General features: G+C 43.8%; 1 protein-coding gene across 3 annotated transcripts in view; it reads right to left on the bottom strand.

Annotated features, from left to right (window-relative positions):
* LOC140723060 (NACHT, LRR and PYD domains-containing protein 3-like) overlaps positions 1-22,002 on the bottom strand; it is a 133,325-nt gene that overhangs the window by 28,286 nt on the left and 83,037 nt on the right. For 2 of the 3 annotated variants that reach the window (XM_073037678.1, XM_073037680.1), the window contains exons 6-9: positions 14,669-14,836; positions 7,456-7,619; positions 5,253-5,424; positions 5,088-5,153 (exon numbers count right to left, since the gene is read on the bottom strand). In XM_073037678.1, the coding sequence (XP_072893779.1) occupies positions 5,088-5,153; positions 5,253-5,424; positions 7,456-7,619; positions 14,669-14,836 (570 nt within the window). The remainder of the gene's footprint in view (positions 1-5,087; positions 5,154-5,252; positions 5,425-7,455; positions 7,620-14,668; positions 14,837-22,002) is intronic. The other variant, XM_073037679.1, reaches the window with a different exon arrangement.

Raw genomic sequence — 22,002 nt, 5'->3', positions numbered from 1 at the left:
TATCGAAAATTTTGTAAGAATTTTGCTAATGTTGCCCTTCCATTAACTAACCTTCTGCAGAAGAATGTGAAGTTTGTGTGGACAGTGCCTTGTCAGGAAGCATTTGAAAAATTGAAAACAATGATATGTCAACAACCTGTGCTTAAGGCACCTGACTTTGAAAAACCTTTTTCATTAGCTGTAGATGCTAGTGATGAAGCTGCGGGTGCAGTATTAATGCAAAGGAATGAGGGTGATGAGGTTGATCATCCAGTAGCTTACTTTTCTAAGAAATTCAATAAGCATCAAAGAAGCTATTCAACAATAGAGAAAGAATTGTTAGCTCTTGTTTTAGCTTTGGAATATTTTGAGGTATATGTTGGTACAACTCAAAAACCACTTATTGTTTACACTGATCATAATCCGTTAGTTTTTCTGAGTAAGATGAAAAACAAAAACAGAAGATTATTAAATTGGAGTTTGATGTTACAAGAGTACAATATTGTGATAACTCATATTAAAGGTAAAGATAATGTGGTTGCTGATTGTCTATCTCGATGTTGAATGTACAATGTAATTTTTTTTTGGAGTGGTTTTTTTTTCTGATTGTAACACTCCTACTGTATTGTATATTGTGTATGTTATATAATTTATACATTTGTTTTTCTTGTAAGTAATTGTTAAAATTTTTGTTCTTGTCAGACCAAAAATATTTTTTTTTTTGGAGGGAGGTGTTACGTATCCGTGACACGTGACAGTGGTACCCTTGTCACATGACTGGGGTTGAAGCTATACTGGACTTGAGGTAATGGTCTTGTGATGGTGGAGTGACGTCATTTTCCCACCAGTAGAGGTCATGTGTCAGTTTATTTTTACAGGTTATAAAAGGAAGACCCACCCTCTCAGGTGGGGCAGTTCGTGGCTGGATTTGCCAAGCTGACTTCATGTCACTGCGTGATTTAATGTGATGACGCAGTTTAGTTGAAAAATGAAGTTTTATATCATGCCTAAAGTTTAAAAGGTCATTGCCAGCAGTTTCTTTGCTGGTGGAGAGTGAAGATAAGAATTTGGAAGATAAAGATCGAGGAGAATCGATTTTCGACGGTGGATTGGTTTCAACCTTATTTGATCCTCATTCGGAAGGATTTCGTTGACTGTTCTCGTGTTAATCTCCGCTGGGATAGCGGGAGATTGAGGACAGAGTGTGGAAGAAGAGGTTAGTGCCATTAAACCATTACGTTTTATAAAAATTCGATGTGGGAAGAGTTCGACGCCAGGGATCGAAGGACAACGACGTGGAAGAGAATTTAAATCGCCTTAAAAAGTCTCTCCTTTTAAATGGACTGTGAGCTTTTGAACTTTCAGCATACTGCTTTAAAGAACTGTTTTTTTTCAATACCGCTTTAAGAACTGTTTGAACTGCAACGCTATTAAGAACTGTGAATCTGCTGCACAGCAGCTGTTTTCCGGTTACGCTAGTGTTTGTTTACTTTTGGGGGGGGTTTGTTTTCAGTGTTTAATAAACGTGTTATTTGTTATAAAAACCCTTGCCTAACTCATATATATTTATTGTTGCCTGAATACGTAACAGATCTTTTAAATTTTAAACCTTTCGTTAATGGTTCTTTTACCTGTATCTATAAATTGATGATTGATTCCAGACAAGACTTTTTAGATAAAACTAAAAAATCTTGGGAGGATGACCTAAATTGTCAGTTTTCTGATGAAAGATGGAATAAAATTCTTAAACGGGTTAATAAATCATCTTTCTGAGCCCGTCATTCTCTTCCACAATTTAAAGTGGTTCATAGAGCTTACATTTCTAAACAGAAGCTGTCCAGTTTTTATCCAAACTTTTCTCCACTTTGTAATAAATGCAACTCTGCTGATGCCTCTTTAATTCATATGTTTTGGTTTTGCCATAAAATTGAAAAGTTTTGGCAGGAAGTATTCCATACCTTCTCACAACTTTTTAGGGCCGAATTTGACCCAAATCCCCTTACTGCCTTGTTTGGTATTATTGCAAATGAAGATATAACTTTAAATACTCCTAACTACAGGTTTTAGATTTTACCTCTCTTTTAGCAAGAAGAGCAATCTTGCTTAAATGGAAGGTCTACCCCTCCTACACATCTTCAATGGCTACGTGATATTATGTCTTACTTAAATTTAGAAAAGATCTGCTGCTCAGTCTTAAATTCGAAACAATCTTTTTATGATATCTGGGGACCTTTCCTAAATTACTTTTCCAATTTATAAAGTTTAACAGTGCACAGACTTTTATGTATATTTCTATCTTCTCTTCTTAAGCGAATATGTCTTTTTAAAATTATCCATTATCATCCATCAGCTTTTTTCTTTGGTAGTTGGTAGGGGGTTGACATACTTATATTAAAAAATTTCTTTTATGATGTATGACCTATCTTTAAATTTTTGATTACAGAGTGGTGTACCATTATGTGATATAACATTTTGATCAATTTTATTACAATATATGAATGTACACAATTTATGTTGAGATGTATCTATGTGTTGCACTCTGTAAATCTTGTTTTTTCTTCTGAATAAAATTATTGTAAAAAGAAAGGACCCTGTCATGTATGTGTGGGGTCTCACAGTGTGTCCGGATCCTGTCAGTGATGTGCGTGGCTCACAATGTGTCAGGACCCTGTCAGGAGTTTCTGCGGTCGGACAGTGGGTCAGGTTCCTGTCAGTGGTGCGTGCGATATCACAGTGTGTCCGGACCCTTACAGAGGTGTTTGGGGTCTCACTTTGTGTTAGGACTCTTTCAGGGGGCTTTGGCATCTCACAGTGTGTTGGGAACCTGCCAGGGGTGTGTGCGATCTCACAGCATGTTGGGAGTGTGCTAAGGGATTGTGGGGTCTCACAGTTTGTCAGGACACTGTTAGGGATGTGTGGTGCCTCACAGTGTTTCAAGACCCTGCCAGGTGTGTGTGGGGCCTCCCCGTGTGTCAGGACCCTATCAGGGGTGTGTGGGGTCTGGCAGTGTGTTGGTACCCTGCCAGGGGTGTCTGGGGGTCTCACAGTGTTTCAGGACCCTGTCAGGGGTGTGTGGGGTCTCTATTGAATGTATTCAGCTGTGATAGGCAGTGTAGGAAAACATTGATCTTGTACATATTTAATTTAGAAAATGTGATAGTGGTAGAAGTGATGTCCTTCAATAATCAGGGGGTGTATCTGTTTCATATTCAGAAATGCGTGTGGGAATTTCACTGTCGGGTGTGTTCCCTCGGCAAACAGGATGAAGGACAATGAGGAGCAAGCTTGTAGCGATTTACTAAACCTGTGTTCAGGGACACTGAGGGGTTTCATTGGCCGGATGTGGACTGGAGCAACATTAACAGAGGTCTCAGAGATGTGAGTAGTTTGTAAACTTCCTGATTCGTCTATCTCTGGTACGAAATTTAAATTATCATCTTTCGGATTTGTTCCTGTAAGTGAGAGAGACTGAACCAGGGTTCTGGTCAAGATTCCCTATACTTAAGTTAAGAGCTTCGAATAATCAGATAAGAAATGGGCTGATGCAATATCAAAAAGTTTTGTGATATTTGTCTTTCCTTCGCTCTCTCCTCTGTTAAATGTGCAGTTGACTGATCCAACTCAGTCTGTGATGATGATGACTTACAATCTCTGAGCCCATGCACTGCCCCGGGCTCCATTTTCACGGACATGATGGGCTTATGGATGTAGTGAGCTTCCCATCCAGACGGTCACAGTTTAACTAATTGCAATATTATTTATAGATATTTCAGTCCTTTGCACCTTTCTTGCCGTGATCCCACAACCCTCGGTTTCCCTGTCCTAATTCCCATCTCTCACCCTTCCACAGTGTCCAGCACACAACACCGGCAGACAGGAATTTCAGCTTCTGTGGACTGAGCTGAGGAATATGTCCCCCAGTCTCACCCTCTCTAACACTTTAGCAGTGTTTGCACTAGGGAGTGCAGATGTGAACACAGCGGGGTTCATCTGTTGCTCTGTGGTTGAACAGAACAGTTGGGATCTTACCTGCTTTTCTAATTAAACTGATGCTATTATTACTATTCTGTGACTGGAACTTCAGTGGACGCCCAACTCTAAGAAAAGATCATCTTCAGGAACTGGGGGAGTTTAGAAAATGGTTAAGGATGAGGCTGTTCAGGAGGGGCAGTGGTTGGCAACAGAAGTTATTGACTTTTTTGGTGTGACGAAATATAAATTTTTATTTCCATTATCCAGATCACCCCCTTCTCCACTCATACTCCGGTGGGGATCTGTAGTTGCAGACCCAAGAGTGGAGTGACCACTTTCCCCAAACTCGCCAGCTCTCTGCCTCTTTCCTCAAAATGTCCTTTGAAAACTCTCCCTCTAGCAAACATGTTTCCCTGTGTCTCACTGTGTTCTCTGTCACTGTGCCAATATTTACCTGGTCAGATCCTCGTGGCTCAACAACTGAACCGCTCGACGCAAATTACAACCGTTGCTGGAAACAGAGGTCAAGTTTCAACTTGATGAACTCTACTACAGCCTCATCTGGGCCATTGCGTACCGTTCCGATTGCCCCACTACCGGAGGGATGTTGAGGCTTTAGAGAGGGAGCAGAAGAGGTTCACCAGGATGCTGCCTGGTTTAGAGGGCATGTGCGATCATGAGAGGCTGGAGAAAATTAGATTTTCCCTGGTTCATCGGAGGCTGAGGGGAGCTCTGACACAGGTTTAGAAGACTGTGAGAGGCATAGATAAAGTGGACAAAGATAATCGGTTTCGCGCAGTTGAAATGTCTAATACCGGAGGGAATATATTGAAGGTGAGAGGGTGTAGAATGAAGGGGGATGTGAAGGATAGCTTATTTTTTATATCAGACAATCGTGGCTGCCTGGAACGCACTGCCTGGTAAGGTGGTCGAGGCAAATTATTAGAAGCTTTTAAGGGACTTTTGGACAGTCACATGGATGTAAGGAAGATGGAGGCATGTGGACATGGTGAAGGAAGGAGAGATTAGACTTCAGGTTTGTTTGATTTATTTTGTAGCTGTTTTGGCACAATATTATTTGCCTAATGGCTTATTCCTGTGTGATACTCTTCAATGTTCAATGTACGTTCACTTACCTTTCAGCTCACTGAGAAACTTTAGTAAAAGTTGAGCGGGAATTAGTCGATGGGAAGGATCACAACCTGTTTGAATTTAAACAAATTGCGGAAATCATTTTTGTAAAATTTTAAAGTGTGCTGTGTTGCGATCCAAATTTAAATTAATCTCTGATATAATCTCACCATATATCTGTATTTCCTTCAGTATTTTGTCCAAATCTGGGACTTCAATCCTCATTTTCACAAAGGTTTCCCACATCACCCTCGGGGCGCGGGAGCCTTTCTCCATCACCAGGCACAGGAGGAGTTTAGAACTGTCCGCCCACTCTCCCTTATCAGCGAGATCAGAGATTTTCTGTGAAGAGTAACAGTGAACATATTGGAGACTGACAGATTCACACAGAGAATGAGAAGTTAATGATGTACTCTGTAACGGAATCACACTGAGCAGTCACCCGGACGGGTGCTGATCCTGTCTGGACATGGACTGTACATTCTGAGTGCAGAGCACACGGAGGGACATTCACCGTGAACCTGGTCCACCAGTCAATGAGATCCTGGCTGGTCTTTGACCGCTTCATTGACGTGGCTCCAAATCCATAAATAATTCCTCACCGGATTTGACGGTGTAAAACAGAAATCAGAACATAATGATCACAGATGAGGAAAGAATTCAGGAAGTGTTTTTTATAACAGAGTGAGCAGTCACAGGGAAGTTGCAGAAAAGATTATGTGGTTCATCTCCTCAGTCCACCAGTGTCCAACATGACAGCGGATTACTGGCTAACACCTGATGCCTTTCCTTTGCCTTTTCCAGTGGAGGTTTATTCAGTGATTACACATTACAACATGGCAGTATTCCCCGATCCACACTGCTTGCATAGAAACATAGAAAACCTACAGCATAATACAGGCCCTTCGGCCCTCAAAGTTGTGGCGAACATGTCCCTACCTTAGAAATTACTAGGCTTACATATAGCCCTCTATTTTTCTGAGCTCCGTGTATCTATCCAAAGGTCTCTTAAAAGACCCTATCGTATCCGCCTCCACCACCGTTGCACATTCCACGCACTCACCCCTCTCTGAGTAAAAAAAAACTAACCCCAGACTTCTCCGCTGTACCGACTCCCCAGCACCTTAAACCTGTGTCCTCTTGTGGCAACCATTTCAGCCCCTGACTATCCACACGATCAATGCCTCTCATCATCTTATATACCTCTATCAGGCCACCTCTCAACCTGCGTCGCTCAAAGGAGAAAAGGCAAAGTTCACTCGATCTATTCACATAGGCATGCTCCCCAATCCAGGCAAATCCTTGTAAATCTTCTCTGCACCCTTTCTATAGCTTCCACATCCTTCCTGTAGTGAGGCGACCAAAACTGAGTACAGTACTCCAAGTGGGGTCTGACCAGAGTCCTATACAGCTGCAACATTACCTCTCGGCTCCTAAATTCAATTCCACGATTGATGAAGGCCAATACACCGTGCGCCTTCTTAATCACAGAGTCAAATCTGCTCAGCTGCTTTGAGCATCCTATGGCTTCAGACCCCAAGATCCCTCTGATCCACCACTCTGCCAAGAGTCTTACCAGTAATATTATGTTCGGTCATCATATTTGACCTTCCAAAATGAACCTCTTCACACTTACTTGATTTGAACTCCATCTGCCACTTCTCTGCCCAGTTTTGCATTCTATCAATTTCCCACTGTAACCTCTGATAGCCCTCCACACTATCCACAACACCCCCTACCTTTGTGTCATCAGCAAACTTACTAACCCATCCCTCCACTTCCCCATCCAGGTCATTTATAAAAATCACGAAGAGTAAGGGTCCCAGAACAGATCCCTGAGGCACTCCACTGGTTTGACTGACGTCTATGCAGAATATGACACGTCTACAACCACTCTTTGCCTTCTGTCCGGCAAGCCAGTTCTGGATCCACAAAGCAATGTCCCCTTGGATCCCATGCCTCCTTACTTTCTCAATAAGCCTTCCAGTTACAGATTGTAACACAATCATCTTCACCCAGAACATAACACATTCGAGCTCCTGTGGCATCCACTGATAATGCCCCAGTTCTCACTGACATCCTGCCATCACACTGTACAGTCTTCACAAAATAAAAATTTCTGCCCCATTTCGATTTAAACTCATTGATTGCAACATCCTGGAACTGTTGCCTACTACCCTCGCTCTGAACATTGAGCCGCCAGCAGACGTATTTACAACTTATTCAAACATTGGTTGAGATTCACATTTTTAAGAATTATATATATTTATTTGTGATTTGTTTTTATGCTTTGATATCCCGATGAATCAGAGTTCCAACACCCATCAGTCCTGTGATGTGTGAAAATTCAAACCCATTCTCCCTCCCACTCACCCGATGTTCCTCTCCGCTGAACTGATTCTCGGCCATTAACGCCCAGGTCACTCTGTGCACCCCTCCTTCCATCGCCTGCTCCAGCCTGTCCCGGTAGAAGTTTGTCAAATACAGCAGCTGGAAATCGTTACACATTGCTAGGAGCTCGGTGATTACTCTCGGATCTGTGAAGGGAAATGGGGAAAATTAAAGACATTACCGAACACCTATTGGACAGCAATTTTCTCTCTGGAGCCTAAAGACGGGGTTTCTGTGCAGCAGGTGACCGAACACAATCCGAAATAGACACACTAATGTGTTACAATTTGAAGGACAGATCAGAGAAGGAATTTCACAGCTAAAGACAGAGCACTGAAGAGTGCGCTGAGGAAAGTAGATATAACCCAAAGGAATTTAATTAATTGAAAGTAGTGTCACGTGGAGTTAGGGTTGTAAAGAAATATTTGATACACTGGATATTATAAATCCAACCATAAGTAGAGACATACACAAGCTGCTGTAAGAATTCGACAGTTCAGGCAGCAACTATGGAAATGTGTATACAGTCTATGTTACGGGCCGAGACCCTTCCCAAAACGTCAACACTTTACTTTTCCCATAGCTGATGTCTGGCCGCTGAGTTCCTCAAGCATTTTGTGTGTGATGTTTAGAATTCCCGATTCTACAGATTTTCTTGTCTCACAGTGTGTCACGACCCTATCAAGGGTGTGTGGGGTCTCACTGTGTATCAGCACCATGTCAGGGGTGTGCGGGGTCTCCATTCAATGTATTTGGCTGTGATGGGGAGTGTAGGAAAACATTGATTCTGGACATATTTACTTTAGAGAATGTGACAGTGGTAGAAATGATGTTCTACAATAATCAGGGAGTGTATATGTTTCATATTCAGAAATGGGTGTGGGAATTTCACTGTCGTACCTGTTCCCTGGGCAAACAACATGAGGAATAGTGACGAACAAGCTTGCAGCGATTTACCAAACCCATGGTGCAGGGAAACTGAGGGGTTTCATTGAGCGGATGTGGACTGGAACTACATTGACTGAAGTGACAGAGGCATGAGTAGTTTGTAAACTTCCTGATTGGTCTATCTCTGGTCCCATATTGAAATTATCATCTTTGGGATTTGTTATTGTAAATGAGAGAGACTGAACCAGGGTTCTGGCCGAGATTCCTTATACTTCTGTTAAGAGCTTCGAATAATCAGATAAGACATGGTCTGATGCAATATCAACAGGTTTTGTGATATTTGACTTTCCTTCGCGCTCTCCTGTGTTAAATGTGCAGTTGACTGATCCAACTCAGTCTGTGATGATGAAGTCTTACAATCTCTTGAGCCCATGCAATGCACCGGGCTCCATTTTCACAGACATGATGGGCTTATGGATGTAGTGAGCTTCCCATCCAGACAGTCACAATTTAACTAATTGCAATATTATTTATAGATATTTTCAGTCCTTTCTACCTTCCTTGCCGCGATCCCACAACCCTCGGTTTCCCTGTCCTAATTCCCATCTCTCACCCTTCCACAGTGTCCATCACACAACACCGGCAGACAGGAATTTCAGCTTCTGTGGACTGAGCTGAGGAATATGTCCCCCAGTCTCACCCTCTCTAACACTGTAGCAGTGTTTACACTAGGGAGTGCAGATGTGAACACAACGGGGTTGATTCTCTCTCATTTCCTGGGTGCCAGACCCGAATTAATAGCGATCTTGCGATTCTCAAGAAGGAGGGGGCGACTTTGTACCCTTCGGCCCCTCAGAGTTGTGGCACATTCGTAACACCTTTTAGGAACCAATCTTGTGTCCTGGACCGGGAGTGATGTATCAATAGAATGGCAAGGCAGATTGAGCAGGCAGCGCCCACTGCTTTGGTCCTCCTACCACTGGTGGCGCTATGGACAACTGTTACAGCAGTGTGGGCTGAAACATTTCTGCTGATGATGAGACTTCTATTCCTCTCGTCACTGGATTATACAGATTTCTCAGTCACACCTGATTCTCACCGTCTCCTTTCAGGTTAACATCACCTGGCATTGACACCAATGGCAATATATGATTTGTGTCTATAGAGAAACACTCTTACAACTTGAACAATACAATCTCACCCATAGCATCGTGACATCTTGTCCTGTCCACTACAGATTTTCTGGCAGGTTAACTCGGTTAAGATTTCTTTGAGCGTATCACCTGGCTATTATCAGATAGTTAGTTATATGACACCTTGTTAAACACAATGTTGACATGCCATACATCAAAAACAGCATTTGACAAATAAATCTTTGACATAACTAAAACAAAATGCTAGAATTATTCAACAAGACAGAGAGTATGTTAATATTTCAGGTGGAAGACCCTGTATCAGAGCTGAGCCTGAGTGCAGGAGCCATGTGTCTGTTCTCTATCTGCATTGTATTCTGTGTTGTGTATTTATGATTTTTTTATGGTAACTAGTCGCACCAGTGGGGGTGTGGTAAACGCAAAGGGATTCAGTAACGTATATGTGCTTTGTTCAGTGCAGTACACAGCTGGGACTGATGCATGTAATATATCGTGTTATGATCCACTCAAATACGATAAATAGACAATAGACATAGGTGCAGAAGTAGACCATTTGGCCCTTCAAGCCTGCACCGCCATTCTGAGATCATGGCTGATTATCTACTATCAATACTCGGTTCCTGCCTTATCCCCATATCCCTTGATTCCCCTATCCATAAGATACCTATCCAGCTCCTTCTTGAAAGTATCCAGAGAATTGGCCTCCACTACCTTCCGGGGCAGTGCATTCCAGACCCCTACAACTCTCTGGGAAAAGAAGTTTTTCCCTAACTCTGTCCTAAATGACCTACCCCTTATTCTCAAACCATGCCCTCTGGTACTGGACTCTCCCAGCATCTGGAACATATTTCCTGCCTCTATTTTGTCAAATCCCTTAATAATCTCATATGTTGCAATCAGATCCCCTCTTAATCTCCTTAATTCCAGCGTGTACAAGCCAAGTCTCTCTAACCTCTCTGCGTAAGACAGTCCAGACATCCCAGGAATTAACCTCGTGAATCTACGCTGCACTTCCTCTACAGCCAGGATGTCCTTCCTTAACCCTGGAGACCAAAACTGTACACAATACTCCAGGTGTGGTCTCACCAGGGCTCTGTACAAATGCAAGAGGATTTCCTTGCTCTTATACTCAATTCTCTTTGTAATAAAGGCCAAAATTCCATTAGCCTTCTTCACTGCCTGCTGCACTTGCTCATTCACCTTCAGTGACTGATGAACAAGGACTCCTAGATCTCTTTGTATTTCTCCCTTACCCAACTCTACACCATTCAGATAATAATCTGCCTTCCTGTTCTTACTCCCAAAGTGGATAACCTCACACTTATTCACATTAAACATCATCTGCTAAGTATCTGCCACTTACACTTACACTTGGGTACAGTTCAGTTTCATGGCCTCTCGATTGTATGTTTGCTGATTACTAACAAAGGACCCAATACATAGCACCGACTTTTGTAACAATCAGCATGGGAGCTGAGGGCACGTCATGCAAGTATAACAAATCCGTGGGGGTCACCAGGAATGGCAAATTAGCTTGGTTAAATCTCACCGTTACATTCACAACAGATGTTTCTCAACCTGCCGATCATTTAAATATTCTCAGGTACTGAGTATTTTGCTTCAGCATTCACCAGTGAAAAGGACCTTGGCAATTGTGGGGGTAACACCGCAGACTGAAACACATGAGTGTATGGACTTTAAGAAAGAGCATGTGCTGGATCTTTTGAGATGTATTAAGTTAGATAAGTCGCCGGGACTGAACCAGATATACTCCATGCTACTGTAGAAATCGAGTGAGGAGATTGCTAAGCCTCTGAAGATGATCTTTGCATCATCAATTAGGTGGAGAGAAGTACCAGAGGATTGGAAGGTTGCAAATGTTGCTCTCTTGTTCAAGAGAGTGAGTAGAGATAACTCAGGAAATTATAGACCAGTTAGTCTTACTTCAGTAGTGGCAAGCTTGGAGAAGATCCTGAGATGTAGGGTTTATGAGCATTTGGAGAGACATGGTCTGATTAGGGATAGTCAGCATGGCTTTGCCGAGGGCAGGTCATGCTTATGAACCTGATTGAATTATTTGAGGATGTAACAAAACACATTGATTTACAAGGATGTTGTCTGGATTAGGGAGCATGCCTGATGAGAATAGGTTGAGTGACCTTGGCCTTTTCTCCTTGAAGCGATGGAGGATGAGGGGTGACCTGACAGAGGTGTATAAGATGAGAGGCTTTGCTTGTGTCTATAGCCAGAGGCTTTTCCCATGGTTGAAATGCCTAACAAGAGGAAGCATAGTATTAAGCTGCTTGGAAGTAGGTACAAGGGGGATGTCAGGGGTAAGTTTTCACACAGAAAGGGATGGGTGTGTGGAATGCACTGGCAGTGACGGTGGTAGTGGTGGATAAAATTCGGTCTTAGAAAAGACTCTTAGATAGGTACATGGTGCTTATAAAAATAAAGGTCTATGCTGCAAGGAAATTGTAGTCAATCTCTATAATAGGTTACACGACTGACACAATATTTCGGGATGAATGGCCTGTAACGTGCTTTAGATTTCTATGTTATATCTTCTTTACATTTTACCTACCGAGGTGCAAGATGATCATCACTAATCAAATCTCACTGAGATTTCTCAGGTCCTTTTGAATTTATTGCCAAGTGAGCAAGTACGAGAATGTACAGGGACAGAGAAACACTGACTTGTGGCAGCATCACAGGCAAGTACATTCAGATAACACATGGAACACAAATTGTACGATTCTCTGTCACTAACAATATGAGCATACAGTCTCCCACTGTTTGCCCACTGAAGAGGTGAATATCTCTGCTCACCACCACTGTGGGCTCAGACGTTTCCATATACGAGCCCCTCATTTCTCTTTCCCGCTGTCAATGGGCTCCTTCCCCCATCCTGCTCCTTGATCCCCCTCCAGAAGAAACAACCTGATTCTGGATAGTCAGCACGGCTTTGCCGAGGGCAGGTCACGCCTTATGAACCTGATTGAATTCTTTGAGGATGTAACAAAACACATTGATGAAGGTAGAGAAGTGGAAGTAGTGTATATGGATTTCAGTAAGAGGTTAGCTAAGGTTCCCCATGGAAAGCTCATTCGGAAAATAATGAGGTATTGGATCCAAGGAGACATTGCATTGTGAATCCAGAATTGGCATGCCCACAGAATGCATAGGTCGGTTGTAGATGGTTCGTATTCTGCAGGGCTGATGGTGACTAATATTGTTCCGTTGGGATCTGTTGGGACCTTGATCAGACTCCACTTGGAAGTACTATGTTCACTTCTGGTCACTTCACCACAGGAATACTTTTCTCCTTGAAGCGATGGAGGATGGGAGGTGACCTGACAGAGGTGTATAAGATGAGATGTTTTGCTTGTGTCGATAGCCACAGGCTTTTTCCCAGGGTTGAAATGGCTAACGAGAGGGAGCATAGTATTAAGGTGCTTGGAAGTAGGTACAAGGGGGACGTCAGGGTTAAGTTTTTCACACAGAGAGGGATGGGTGTGTGGAATGCACTGGCAGTGACAGTGGTAGAGGTCTATTAAGATGTATAAAGGTCTATTAATGTGGTCTATTAAGAGACCCTCAGATTGGTACATTGCGCTTAAAAAAATAAAGGGCTAAGCTACAAGGAAATTGCAGTCAATCTCTAGAGTAGGTTACATGGTCGGCACAACATTGTGGGCTGAAGGACCTGTAACGTGCTGTAGATTTCTATGTTCTATCTCCTTTACATTTTACCTACCGAGCTGCCAAGATAATCATCACCATTAAAATCAAACTGTGCTTTCTCACTGTTGAATTTGCTGCTAAGTGCACAAGGTTCAGGGACAGAGAAACACTGACTTGTAGCAGCATCACAGGCAAGTACATTCAGATAACACACGGAACATACACTATACAATTCTGTGTCACTAACAATATGAGAATACAGTCTGCCACAGTTTGCCCACCGAAGTGGTGAATATCTCTTCTCATCACCTTCTTGGTCTCTCACGTTTCCACAGACGAGCCCATCATGTCTCTTCCCCGCTGTCAATGGGCTCCTTCCCCATCCTGCTCCTGGATCCACCACTGGGACAAACAACCTCTCAGACCCTATCCTATCGATCCCCTCACACCATATTTATCATCACAGTTAATTCCCTCTCCCTCCTCCTTCTGCTGGGTTCCCTACCTCCCCAGGAAGCCGGCTTTAAGACAATTGGCCAAGCGGTCTCCTCCTCCCTCTCAGCGATACATCAGACTCCGGCTGCAAGAGACGCTTTATAAACACCCCCAACTTCCCTCAGAGGGAAAGGGAAATAATTCATAAAATCGGGACAATTAGTTTTGGGTTTGTTCCACTTTGACTGAGCATTCGCAGCAGGAGTGTGAGATGTGCTTAGTGGCGGTGATGCCTTCTCGGCTGGCCCATCTCTGCTATTGGGTGTTACCAGTGACTAACATCGCTTCTCACCAATGGGAAGAATGTAACACCTCTGTTGACTATGGGGTGGGGTGGGTGAGTCAGGTAATTGTTTCCTTAGCCCATAAAGCTCAACCGTCTCAGCACCAGTGTGACGTAAGGAAGTGCACACGTGATGTCATGTCCCGGTCTGGGGAGCGCACAAGGGACAGCAGGCAGGAGGGGGCGCAGTGTGGTGTCAGATCCTGGTTTGGAATGGGCTCAGGCCAGGGTGTTCCATCTGTTGAAACCTGCTCTTTCCTGCCTCTGGGAATATAGTTCTCTGTTTATTCCTGAGAATATACTAACCCATCACCAACACTCTCCTGGTACTGCCTATCACCACTGCTTTGCTGTGCGTTCCAAGAGGGTGAACCTGCTTTCAAGAGACACATCCCCCCGGGTCTCCAGTACTTCAAGCATCCATCCCTTTCTCATCGTCGCCCCCGTTCTCTCCTCCGGTATCTTCGGTGTAACAATTTCACTGTAGGTCCTGTCCTGAAAACTCGCGTTTTCCTGGATGATCCTGAGGTCATCCAGTTGCCTCTCCAGTGTCCCAGCACTGTCTTTCAGGAGCTGAACCTGGACACACACAGTTGTAGCAGCCGGCTGCACCATCATTGTCCCTGACCTCCCTCATCAGGCAAACATCACACTGAATCAGTTTACCTGTCATCTCTTCACTGCCTCTTACCCTCTCCAAATGTGGTGTGGTCTCGTCCCTCAGCCTCCTCGCCGAAGAGGCTCGAGCCAAAGAATCGCACTTCCCTCAACAGGGCTGCTTCCCTCGACAGGGCCGCTCCCCTCGATAGGGCCGCTTCCCTCAACAAGGCGACGGAAGGACTTTTTCGGAGAAGAACTTCTGAGAATTGGAACAAGAGTTAGGCGGAAGCCATTTTGAATTTTACCGGTTTTCATCGGAGTTGAGAGAGGCGGGACTGCGCAGGCGTGTGACGTCGGGCAGTGAAGTGCGGGAGATTTAAAAGGTCAGAAAATCTTGATTCGGGTTTATTTCGGAGAAGGACTTCTGAGAATCGGAGCAAGAGTGAGGCGGAAGCCATTTTGAATTTTACCGGTTTTCATCTGAGTTAAGAGAGGCGGGACTGCGCAGGTGTGTGATGTCGGGCAGTGAAGTGCGGGAGATTTAAAAGGAACACAGCCCGATACAGCGGGCAGCGTCATTGCGGGCAGTGGAGTGAGCCAGGAGTAGAGTGGAGGCCTAAGGGCTTTGGCTCAACGTGCTTCGGCGGAACCGGGCGAGGCGAGGAAGACCAGAGCTGCAGAGCTCTCACAGCTAGTTGCTTGGTAAGTATTGGTAAGTAGTCCTGCTTCCTTTTACACTTATAACTTTAAAAGTATTGTTAAATAGTGTGATAGTTAGCTGTATTGGGGCAAAGGGTTCTTGCATAACTAAAACTAGTACATTAAATTAACTATATAGCATGGAGCAGGTGATGTGTTACTGCTGCGAGATGTGGGAACCGGTAGACCCCTTTGAGGGACACGGCGACTACATTTGCAGCAAGTGTTTGTTGCTCGAGGAAATCCAGCTTCATATTGATGAGCTGCAGTCCGAGCTTCAGACACTGCGACACATCAGGGAGGGGGAGAGTTACCTGGACTCTGTGTACCAGGAGATAGCCACACCTAATAGATTAACTAATGTAGATTGCAGTCAAGCACAGGATGGTGCGGCTATGAGTGAGGCAAGTAGGGGAATCCAGGAGGTAGGGCTGGAGGAGATGCAGGCCTTGCTCTTGTCCAACAGATTTGAAGCTTTAACTCCCTGTGAGGGCAGGAGCAGGGACTGTGGGGAGGATAAGCAACCTGCCCATAGCACCATGGAGAGGGGGGCCATTCCAGAGGGGGGAGTCAATAGAAATGTTGTAGTAATAGGAGACAGTATCGTCAGGTGGATAGATAGGGTTCTCTGCAACCGAGAGCGAGAGTCCCGAAGGCTATGTTGCCTGCCTGGTGCCAGGGTTAAGGACATCTCTTCTGGGCTGGAGAGAAACTTGCAGTGGGAGGGGGAGGATCCAGTTGTCTTAGTACACGTCGGTACTAATGACATAGATAGGACAAGGAAGAAGGTTCTGTTACAGGAATATGAGCAGCTAGGGGTCAAATTAAAAAACAGAACCTCAAGGGTAATAATCTCTGGATTATTACCTGAGCCACGAGCAAATTTGGCTAGGTTAAATAAAATTAGGGAGTTAAACGCGTGGCTCAAAGACTGGTGTGGGAGAAGTGGGTTTTGCTTCTTGGGACACTGGCACCAGTACTGGGACAGGAGAGAACTGTTCCAGAGGGACGGGCTTCACCTGAACTGGGCTGGGGTTAGTGTCCTGGCGAGTCATATAACTAGGGCTGCAGAGAGGTCTTTAAACTAACTAGTGGGGGGGAGGATTCTAGAGAGCAAATAATTAAAAAGACAATGGAGAAGGTAATGGATGTAGGTAAAAGTGGAGGAATAAAAAGACAGAGTGTGTTAGGAGGGGAAAGAATGTACGGAGATAAGCGTAAAGTTGTACAAAAGGAAAAGGTAGGAAATAAGTGTCAAACATATTTGAAAGTCCTTTATTTGAATGCACGTAGTATTAGGAATAAAATTGATGAGTTGACGGTTCAAATAATTACGTATGGTTATGATATTGTGGCAATTACGGAAACATGGCTGCAGGGTGACCAGGACTGGGAATTAAACATACAAGGGTATTCGACAATTAGGAGAGACAGGCAAGAAGGAAAAGGAGGTGGGGTGGCTATGTTAATAAAGCAAGAAATCACTGCAATAAAGCGAAATGATATTGGCTCAAATGATCAGGATAACGAAACAATTTGGGTAGAAATAAGAAATAGTAAAGGGAAAAAAGCAGTGGTGGGAGTAGTCTATATGGATCCAAACAGCTGTAACTCAGTTGGTCAGAGCATAAATCAGGAATTAGTTGAGGCTTGTAATAAGGGAACAGCTATAATTATGGGGGATTTTAACTTTCATATTGACTGGACTAATCAAGTCGGACACGGCAGCCTTGAAGAAGAGTTTATTGAGTGTATTCGGGATGGGTTCCTTGAACAATACGTTACTGAGCCGACAAGGGGGCAAGCAGTCTTAGATCTGGTCCTGTGTAATGAGACAGGACCAATAAAAAAATGTCCTAGTAAAGGGTCCCCTTGGAATGAGTGACCATAACATGGTTGAATTCCATATTCAATTAGAGGATGAGAGGGTTGGATCTCAAACAAGCGTACTGAGCTTAAATAAAGGAGACTATGATGGTATGAGAGCGGAATTGCTTAAGATGGATTGGGAAAATAGATTAAAGGGTAGATTGGTACTTGATCAGTGATGTATATTTAAGGAGTTATTTTACAACTATCAAGAAAAATATATTCCACTGAAGGAAAAAGGGTGTAAAAGAAAAAATAGTTATCCGTGGCTAAGTAAAGAAATAAAGCAAAGTATATGACTAAAAAGAAAGTTATATAAGGTAGCTAAATCTAGTGGGAAGATTGAAGATCGAGAAGCTTTTAAAGATCAGCAGCAAATAACAAAAAGATTGATTAAGAAGGGGAAGATAGATTATGAAAGTAAATTGGCGAAAAACATAAAAGCAGATAGTAAGCGTTTTTATAGTTACATAAAAAGAAAAAGGGTGGCTACAGTAAATGTTGGTCCCCTAGAAGATGAGACCGGGAATTTAATGGTAGGGGACATGGAGATGGCGGAAACGCTGAACAAATATTTTGTATCAGTTTTTACAGTAGAGGACACTCAAAATATCCCAACACTGGATAAACAGGGGGCTCTAGGGGGAGAGAAGATAACTACATTTCAAATTACCAAGGAAATGGTACTTGATAAATTAATGGGACTGAAGGTGGATAAATCCCCTGGACTGGATGGCTTGCATCCTAGGGTCTTAAGGGAAGTGGCGGTCGGGATTGTGGATGCATTAGTGATAGTTTTTCAAAACTCGCTGGACTCGGCAATGGTCCCGGCAGATTGGAAAAATGCTAATGTAACTCCTTTATTTAAAAAGGGCAATAGACAGAAGGCTGGGAATTATAGGCCAGTTAGCCTAACATCTGTGGTTGGCAAAATGTTGGAATCGATAATTAAGGAAACAGTAACAGGGCATTTGGATAAACATAGCTTAATAGGACAAAGTCAGCATGGCTTTACAAAAGGGAAGTCATGTTTGACAAATTTGTTGGAGTTCTTTGAGGACATAACATATAGGGTAGATAAAGGGGAACCAGTGGATGTGGTGTATTTGGACTTCCAAAAGGCATTTGACAAGGTGCCACACCAAAGATTATTACTTAAAGTAAAAAATCATGGGATTGGGGATAATATTCTGGCATGGGTGGAGGATTGGCTTTCTAACAGAAAACAGAGAGTTGGGATAAATGGTTTATTCTCAGACTTGCAGTTGGTGACTAGTGGTGTTCTGCAGGGGTCGGTGTTGGGACCCCAACTCTTTACAATCTATATTAATGATTTGGAGAAAGGGACTAAGTGCAACGTATCGAAGTTTGCTGATGACACAAAGAGGGGAGGGAGTGTAATGAGTGCGGAGGACATTGAAACCCTGCAGGGGGACATAGATAGGCTGAGTGATTGGGCAGACATTTGGCAGATGAAATATAATACTGACAAGTGTGAGGTCTTGCACTTTGGCAGGAAAAATAATAGAGCAAGTTATTATCTAAATGGAGAGAAACTGGAAAGTGCTTCTGTGCAAAGGGATCTGGGGGTCCTGGTGCAGGAAACACAAAAAGTTAGTATGCAAGTGCAGCAGGTGGTCAAGAAGGCCAATGGAATGCTGGCTTTTATTGCTGGGGGATGGAGTATAAGAACAGGGGGGTCTTACTGCAGTTGTACCGGGTATTGGTGAGACCACACCTGGAGTACTGCGTGCAGTTCTGGTGTCCATATTTAAGAAAGGACATACTGGCTCTCGAGGCAGTGCAGAGAAGGTTCACTAGGTTAATTCTGGGGATGGGTGGGTTGATGTATGATGAGAGGTTGAGTAGATTGGGACTCTACTCATTGGAGTTCTGAAGAATGAGAGGTGATCTTATTGAAACATATAAGATTGTGAAGGGGCTTGATCGGGTGGATGCGGGGAGAATGTTCCCAATGATGGGTGAAACTAGAACTAGGGGGCATAATCTTAAAATAAGGGGATGCCGTTCCAGGACTGAGATGCGGAGAAATTTCTTCACTCAGAGGGTAGTGGAGCTGTGGAATTTACTGCCCCAGAGAGCTGTGGAAGCTACTACACTCAATAAATTCAAAACGGAGATAGACATTTTCCTGGATAAAAATGGCATTAGGGGATACGGTGAGCGAGCAGGTAAGTGGACATGAGGCTAGGTTTAGATCAGCCATGTGATCTCCTGGACCAGTTTTTGATAGCCTGGATGGGTCGGAGAGGAATTTTCCAGATTTTTTCTCCTCAATTGGCAACTTATTATTCATCACGCCCAAACCCACGTGATCACCCGGGGAAAAAAAACCTTTTCCCCGGGTGATCACGTGGGTTTGGGCGTGATGAATAATAAAATAAAATGGGCGGCATGGTGCCCTGTTGGTTGGCACTGTTGCCTTGTGGGATTCGGTGAAAACGAGAGTTAAGATTGGATCAGCCATGATCTTGTTGAATGGCGGAGCAGGCTTGAGGGGCCGATTGGCCTACTCCTGCTCCTATCTCTTATGTTCTTATGTAAGGCCGCTCCCCTCGACAAGGCCGCTTCCCTCGAAAAAGTCAGTATCCCTTCATGTCTTGACTAATAGAGAATCTATCAACCTCTTCTTTAAATACACCCAAATACTTGATCTTCACAGCCACCTGCGACAACGAATTGTACACATTCACCACTCTGGTTAATTAAATTCCCCCTTATTTATGCTCCCAATGGACGTCATTCTAGGACTGGAGGAAATGAAGTGTTACGAGAAATGCTTCAAAGGGGATTGTTCTCCGTAACGGGCTGCACGACAATATACTCGAGGGTAAGTACACCATTGCAGCTTGCAATAGACAGAAGAAGCAAGGGCGCTCTCCACTCTGATGGAATATTATGCATTTGGAATAATGTTCTTTTTTGATCAGCAGGCATTCCCTTTCTCCAGATTTTACTGTGCCCCCGTAGCCTGGACCTGCACTGATTTTAAGTTGGCCAATTTAAAAGACATCTTTAACAGTTGTCCACAGTTGTACCACTAGGCTAATGGGCAATTGGGGAGCGGCTGTGCCGAGATTACCATCTCCCAGAGATAACTACCGGTCAAAGTCGACAGCAAGATATGGATGCCCTTCTCCTTCAGTTTATTGTTCACTGACTGGAAACAAATCGCAGGATCACAGCGCCATCATATGAAATTTAGACCATTTCCTGCTGGTGCATTTGCCTGACATCGCATTTATTTTACACATACATCAACCGTTTTTCATCAGTGACGGATGGAAACAGTCGAAACATTAAATTCACGGGGTCTCTTATTTGTCGGAGGTTGTTGCTGGCATATTGAAATAGTAGTAGGATATTTGGCTATTTCTATTTGAAGAAATAACAGGCGGGATAGAGAGAGGTGAATACGTTGATGTTGGGTACTTGGATTTTCCAAAGGCCTGTGACAAGGTGCCACACTCGAGGCTGCTTAACAAGCTACGAGCCCATGGTATTACAGGAAAGATTCTAGCATGGATAAATTGGTGCCTGATTGGAAGGAGGTCTTATGGTCTTATGGAAATGCAGCTTCCCTGGAGGTGGAGGAAAGAGGTGGAACTGGCTGTGGGAAGACATGGTTTGTCAGGTCTGAGAACAAGCTGAATGTACCATAACCTTAATCCTGAATCAGAAAACCATTCTGAGGGCATTTGAAATGTCAGAAGCAAGGGAGATGTGATCACATGTGTAGAGGGCAGAGGTTCTGTCTCCACCAGACCCTCAGTGACATGGTTCCAGTTAAAATGTGCAGGGATGAAAGCACAGTGTTTGGAGTCTGATTTAATCACTGATTCTGACACAGTGAGAGGGTTGATTTTGCTGTAAGGCAGCAACATTAATGGAAGAAGACACAGGAACTTCATCAGCTGCCAGTTGTTTAGCTGACGTGTCCAATCTGTATGTTACCTTTACAGAAACAGATATTCGCAGTGGCGACAAGGGGCACAGTCTGGTTTATTTCACGTTGGAGAGGGGTGTGGAGTTTTGAAATTAGTGCCCTGGGGTGCTACCATCGTTAATTTAGCGTGTCCGGAGTGGAAGGTCACACAGCATGAAAACAGGCCTTTGGCCGGCCATACCTGTTCTGACCATCCACTCACTGTCTACACTGGTCCCATTTATCAGCACTTGGTTCATAGCTGACTGTATCTCGGTAGTTTCAATGCTGATCAGGATTATTCCCTGGATCACTTCTTGAATGATGGATCAACATGAGGCACTCGCCTGTTCTCTAGGAGCCTGCTTGTGGCTAGGCAGGACACAAGTATATTGGTCAAGGCCCCAGCAATCTCTTCACTTGCCTCTCTCTGTAACGGGGGGTATATCCCATCAGGGCCTGGAGACTTATACGCCTTGATGCACTTTAGGAGACCCAATACTATCTCCTCCTTTACTTCAAAATGCCCAAGCATACTAGTACTCTCCGCACTGATGTCCCTATCCTCCGTGTCTTTCTCCTTGGTAAATACTGATGTAAGTTACTCATTAAGCACCTCACACACATCCTCGAGGGCTCTGTTTAATTCGACCTTCCTGAGCTTTACATATCTCTCCTTTTCTTGCTTGACTAAAATCATCACTTCTCACGATATTTAAGGTTCTCTGACGCTGCCAATCTCGTCATTTCTTCATACTGGAATATACCCGTCCTATACTCCGTGCAGATGGACTTTAAACACCCTCCACATGTCAGATGTGGACTTGCCAGAAACAGTTGTCTCCCATTAACTCTCCATAGTTCTTGCTTAGTGAATTCGTAATTTACCCTGATCCAATTCTTTACTCTCC

The sequence above is a fragment of the Hemitrygon akajei genome, unplaced genomic scaffold, assembly GCF_048418815.1.
Source record: "Hemitrygon akajei unplaced genomic scaffold, sHemAka1.3 Scf000099, whole genome shotgun sequence".
NCBI classification, from domain to species: domain Eukaryota; kingdom Metazoa; phylum Chordata; class Chondrichthyes; order Myliobatiformes; family Dasyatidae; genus Hemitrygon; species Hemitrygon akajei.
This window is presented reverse-complemented; position numbering and strand designations above follow the sequence as displayed.